The following is a 6,119-nucleotide window of genomic DNA, read 5'->3' as shown; positions in this document are numbered from 1 at the left end:
TTCCCACCTGGGCTAGCTTTGAACTTCAATCCTCAAATCTCGGCCTCCTGGGTAGCTTGGATAAAAAGGTGTGAGCCACCTGTGCCCCGCTTCATCTGTGAGACTCTTCACCTCCAAATAACCTCCCAAGAAAGCTGGGAGTGGAGGTGCGGCTCAAGTGGGGAGCACCAGCACTGAGGGGAAAGGTTCAGGGACAGAGCCCAGGTCCCGAGTTCAAGCCCTGGTACATACACAGAAAGCTGTGCTTCACACTGGAGGACCTGGACTCAAGCCTGAGCCCGTTTGTCACACTGGCCGTACCTGTTCACCTCGGCACGCGGCAGCCTGCTGTACAACTCCATCATGTTCAGGGCTGAGGCCGTCTCCCACCCGTTCAGCAGGAGGCGCTCTTTCTGAAAGGCGGTGAAGAGAAACACACAGCTGCACAGGCCCTGAATAGCAAGAGCTGAGACCCTACTGCCCACCGGGATGTTCCCCTCCTTCCAAAGCCCATTCTGCGCCTCTGGTCTTCCTTCTTCCCATTCGCCAGATTTCTGCACTGAACACCCATTGTTACTGTGAGGGGAAAACTCACTAAAGTGTATTTAGGGAAAAACAACGGAGGAGACTTTTCCATGAGCCACAGTTTTTGTTTGTTTGTTTGTTTGCCAGGCCTGGGGCTTGAACTCTGGGTCTGGGCGCTGTCTCTGGGCTCCTTTTGCTCAAAGCTAGTGCTCTACCACTTGAGCCACGGTGCTACTTCTGGTTTTCTGGTGGTTTATTGGAGATAGAGTTTCATGGTCTTTTCTGCCTGGGCTGGCTTTGAACCACAATCCTCAGATCTCTGCCTCCTGAGTAGCTAGGATTACAGGTATCAGCCACTGGGGCCCAGATTTTTTTTTTTTTAGTGCAGATTTAAAGAGATATCAGTGACATATCAATAACTGGCTCATGATGGATGCTCACTCCAGCACTTCATTCCTAAAGTGTTGGGATTTTAGTATGTGCCAGAACTAAGACCTGCACTCAGGACCTTGCTTCCTTGCTTAGTGTTTTCACTCAAGCCTGGCACTCTACCCCTTGAGCCAACACCTCCACCTCTGGCTTTTTGCTTGTTAACTGGTGATAAAAGCCTCATAGACTTTTCTGCCTGGAGTGGCTTGGAATTGCAATCTTCAGATCTCAGCTTCCTGTGTAGCTAGGATTCTAGGTGTGAGCCACAGTACCCAGCTTATGAGCAGTGCTTTTAAAGAACCAAGGGAAGGGCTGGGAATGTGGCTCAGTGGTAGAGTGTTTGCCTAGAAAGCATGAAGCCCTGGGTTCGAATTCTCAGTACTACATAAACAGAAAAAGCCGGAAGTGGTAGAGTGCTAGTTTTGAGCAAAAGAAGCTCAGGGACAGTGCCCAGGCCCTGAGTTCAAGTCCCAGAACTGGTAAAAAGAGACAGACAGACAGAGAGAGAGAGAACCAAGGAAAGCTGTGGGGTTTGGGAAGCAATGGCATTACTGTGACTTTTGCTAGTGTAAAAAAACAAGAATGTGGTCATCCTAGAGGGAGAAAGTCCTTACAGGAGCCACAGTTACAGCCTGAGTACACAGGTACAGTCTGGGATTTGCCTGAAATAGTCTCAGAGGCCACCTGAAACAATATTGACAGAATGTTAGCAATTACTCAAGCTGGCTGGTGGGATATGTATGGGTCTTGACTGCACCTAATTCTTTTCTTTTTGGGTGGGGAAGGTCAGTTGTAGGGCTCCGACTCTAGGCCTGGGCACTGTCCCTGAGCTCTTCAGCTCAAGGCTAGTGCTCTACCACTTGAACCACGGTGCCACTTCCAGCCTTTTCTGTTTGTGTCATGCTGAGGAATCGAACCCAGGGCCTCATGCATGGGAGACAAGCACTCTACCACTGAGCCACCTTCCCAGCCTCAGACTGCACCTAATTCTTAAACCTTTATGTTTAAAACTTTGCATGACAAAAAAAAAAAAAGACTTCCTACCTGGCCTAGGTGGCTCACACCTATAATCCTAGCTATTCAGAAGATGGAGATCTGAGGACCAACGTTTGAAGCCAACCCTGGCAGGAAAGTCCATGAGACTTATATCTTCAATTAATCAACAAACAGCCAGAAGTAGAGGTATGACTCAAGGGGTCGAGCACCAGCCTTGAGTGAAAAACCTAAGGGACGGGGCCCAGGTCCTAAGTTCAAGCCCTAGCACTGGAATTGCATATTAACAATTAGATTTGCAGGGCTAGAATATAGCAAGTACAACATCCTGGGTTCAGTCCCCAGCACCAAAAAGAGAAGACCCTTCCCCGCAAAAGAAATTAAAAAATAGATTTGTAGCCAGGCACTGGTGGCTGATGCCCGTAATCTTGGCTAAAATTGGAGGCTGGGATCTGAGGATCACAGTTCGAAGCCAGCCTGGGCAGGAAAATCCCTAGGACTGTGATCTTCAACTAACCAGCAAAAAAGCCAGAAGTGGAGCTGTGGCTCTAGTGGTAGAGTGCTAGTCTTGAGCAAAACATAAAAGCTCAAGAACAGCATTCAGACCCTCAGAACTGATACAAAATAATAATGGTAATAATAATAATAATAGATTTGTATGATGGGGTGCAGGTAATGTAGATGTGTTTTTCCTTGGAGGAAGAGGTGTGACTGGACTTCGGCTTTCTTAGCCTGGGGAGCCCCAGCTGCTGGGGCTGGCAGGGCTGCAGGGCCTCTCATATCACATCACCTGCCAGGGAGCAAGCCCGTTCCGAGCTGGCCACGGTACACGTGGACGTCCCGATCCCCACTCTCTGACCTGAGACTCTAATGACTTGCAGGTTTCCACTCCTGCCAGGTCGCATTGCCGTCTCCGGAGGTTTTCAATCATGATCTGCCCAAACCGATCATCCATGTTCACCTGGGGAAGGAGAAGCCACGTCAGACATCCCTGGGCGTGTCTGTTTCTTAAATACACAGACTACACCAGCACCTGAACCCTTGCTACTGAGGAAGCTGAGGTCTGAGGATCACGGTATGGCGTGAGCCTGAACAGGAAAGTCTGTGAGAATTACTATTTTTTTTTTTGGTCACTTGTGGGGCTTGAGCTCTGAGCCTGGGTGCTGCTCAGATCAAGGTTAGCACTATACCACTTGAGCCAGAGTCTCACTTCTGGTTTTCTGGTGGTTTATTGCAGATAAGAGTCTTACAGACTTTCCTGCTCGGGCTGGCTTTGAACCGTGATCCTTAGATCTCAACCTCCTGAGTAGCTAGGATTACAGGTGTGAGCCACTGGCACCCAGTATCCAGGAGATTCTTATTTCCAATTTAACAGCAAAAAGCCAGAAGTGGAGCTGTGGCTTAAGTGATAGAGTACTAGCCTTGAGTGAAAAAGCTCAGGGACAGCACCCAGGCCCTGAGTTCAAACGCCAACACTACCACAAAACCAAACCAAAACAACAAACAACAAAAAAAAAACCCAAAACAAAAAACCTCATAGAACAGTGCCCAGCACAGAGTAGACAAAAATCTAATAAGCATTCTCATTCTAAACTATTGAGAAAGAACAGAAGGCAGTAAGGGGTGTGGGAACACATGATGTGAGGTTTCTGATCAATCTGCGCTGGCTAGAAAACTACTGATAAGTTCAGTTACTCCTGGACCAGTGGGGGGTGGGGTGGGAGGCAGAACAGGTGAGGCGCAGCTGTGGTCTGCACGCTGCACACTGGCTAGCTCCCAGGACAGTTCTGAAGTGAAGGCCCGGCACTCACGTACAAGGCCGGACACATGCTTGTTTGTAGAGCATGCTGGAACTGTGTGGGAGACGGTTCCTATTCCCCAGGGCTCCATGCCGAATGCATGGATGGGTCAGGATGCATTCACATCTCAAGAGAAGGCAGAGGCCAGCACTGCTGGCATTGTTTTCCCAGGATGAAGGATGACAGTCAGAGCAAGGCTCCCATAAAAAGAAGGAAAGCTGGGCGCCAGTGGCTCAAATCTATAATCCTAGCTACTCAGGCTGAGATCTGAGGATCACAGTTTGAAGCCTGGGCATAAAAAGGCTGTGAGACTCTTATCTCCAATTAACCACAAAAAGGGCTGGGAATGTGGCTCAGTGGTAGAGCGCTTGCCTCCCATGCATGAGGCCCTGGGTTCAATTCCTCAGCACCACAAACAGAAAAAGGCCCGAAGTGGCACTGTGGCTCAAGTAGTAGAGTGCTAGCCTTGAGCTGAAGAGCTGGGAGACAGTGGCCAGGCTCAGAGTTCAAGCCCCATAACCGACAAAAAAAAAAAAAAAAAAAAAAAAATCCCACAAAAAATCAGAAAGAGAGCTATGGCTCAAGCACTAGGCTTGGACACAAAAGTCCAGGAACAGCACCCAGGCTCAGAGTTCAAGCCCCAGAACCAGCGAAAAAGAAAGACAGTGAGAGAGAGAGAGAGAGAGAGAGAGAGAGAGAGAGAGAATGAGAGAGAAGAATGAGAGGAGACAGGAGAGAGGAGAAAGAAAGGGGAGAGAGAGAAAAAAGCCAGGAGCCTAGGCCTGGACTGAAGCTGGACAGGAAAAGATCCCAGTGTGTGCCTGTAAATCTATTTATAATGACATGGCATGGGCCAAGTCTCTTTATTGCTCTTACCTGTACTGAAATAAAAGAAAATTTTCAAAAATAAAATCAGGGGCTGGGAATGTGGCTTAGTGATAGAGTGCTTGCCTAGTATGCATGAAGCCCTGGGTTTGATTCCTAAGTACCACATACACAGAAAAAGCCAGAAGCGGTCCTGTGGCTCAAGTGGTAGAGTGCTAGCCTTGAACACAGAGAAGCTCAGGGACAGTGTCCAGGCCCTGAATTCAATCCTCAGGACCAGGAAAAATAATAATAATAAAATAAATAGGGGCCAGGTGCTAGAGGCTCATGCTTGTAATCCTAGCTACTTAGGAAGCTGAGATCTAAGGATCACAGTTCAAAGCCAGCCCAGGCAGGAAAGTTCATGAGACTCTTATCTCCAATTAACCACCAGAAAACCAGAAATGGAGCTGGGGCTCAAAGTGGTAGAGCACTAGCCTTGAGCAAAAAGAGCTCAGGGATAGTCCCCAAGCTCTGAGTTCAAGCCCTACAACCGACAATAATAAAGAGAGAGAGCCACCTGGGACCCCTGGACAGACTCTATCTCTCCTGTGTTCCTCTTACCTGTTCATAGTTTATGAACATGGCCGTCTCAAAAGTATTAGCTGCCCACTTGATGAGGTTTGCTGACTGCTCAGGGGTCATGTAAACCAGCACACATTCAGTTATCAGGAGTGTTGGCAATCTTAAGAAAACAGACAAACAAAAGGAGTATAAATATGTGTTTTCGCCAAGTCAGGACCCTCTACTTACACACAGGTTGCGTTTATTTTTTGGTAGGTTGTACTGCAGGAAAACCCAGAAAGACTCAGCCAGCACAGCACCAACCCACACGTGTGATCCAAGGGCAAAGCCCTTGCAGCCCTACGTTCAGAACTGAGAAGAGGTGAGCAATGTGCCAGCACACTCATGACGATGAGGTCCCGCCCCCCGCTGTGCCTGGCCAATAGGGCAGGAGCAAATAAATGTGAGATAAGTGGGAGTTCAGAAATCACTCACGCACTGGCCCTTGTTCTCTTGCTGCCCTCAGAAACCTGAAACCCTGGGGGCTGGGAAGGTGGCTCAGTGGTAGAGCGCTTGCCTTGCATGCCTGAGGCCCTGGGTTCGATTCCCCAGCACCACATAAGCAAAAAGAAAAAAGCTGGAAGTGGCACTGTGGCTCAAGTGGTAGAGCGCTAGCCTTGAGCTGAAGAGCTGAGGGACAGCGCCCAGGCCCAGAGTTCAGGCCCATGACTGGACCCAAAAAAAAAAAAAAAGAAACCTGAAACCCTAAGTGAATGAAGTCAGGCAGCCTGGCAGAGGAAGAGAATGAGGAATCCCAGCTGCATATCCTCAGCTCCCTGTCCACTGTCCACAGCCATGACTCCCTCCCCCAACGGCATACCCGATATTCCTGGCCCCCAGAAGAAGAAGAACCACCCAGCCTAACCCCATGCCAAATGCTAAGTCACGGAATCTGGAGCAACTGTATTATGAGTTGTTTCAAACCATGGTATTTGGGAGTGTTCAGTGGTGATTGGTTCAGAGGAA

The 6,119-nt window shown here is 48.9% G+C and overlaps 1 protein-coding gene across 1 annotated transcript in view; it reads right to left on the bottom strand.

The window, feature by feature from the left end:
* The window catches only part of Lcmt1 (leucine carboxyl methyltransferase 1), a 31,037-nt gene that overhangs the window by 4,571 nt on the left and 20,347 nt on the right, over positions 1–6,119 (bottom strand). The window contains exons 7-9 of the mRNA XM_042689788.1: positions 5,154–5,274; positions 2,786–2,887; positions 301–392 (exon numbers count right to left, since the gene is read on the bottom strand). Coding sequence (XP_042545722.1) covers positions 301–392; positions 2,786–2,887; positions 5,154–5,274 — 315 coding nt within the window. The remainder of the gene's footprint in view (positions 1–300; positions 393–2,785; positions 2,888–5,153; positions 5,275–6,119) is intronic.

Source organism: Dipodomys spectabilis, unplaced genomic scaffold (genome assembly GCF_019054845.1).
Source record: "Dipodomys spectabilis isolate Male_0828 unplaced genomic scaffold, ASM1905484v1 ptg000127l, whole genome shotgun sequence".
NCBI lineage: Eukaryota > Metazoa > Chordata > Mammalia > Rodentia > Heteromyidae > Dipodomys > Dipodomys spectabilis.
The sequence above is the reverse complement of the archived record's forward strand: the minus strand, read 5'-3'. Positions and strand labels throughout refer to the sequence as shown.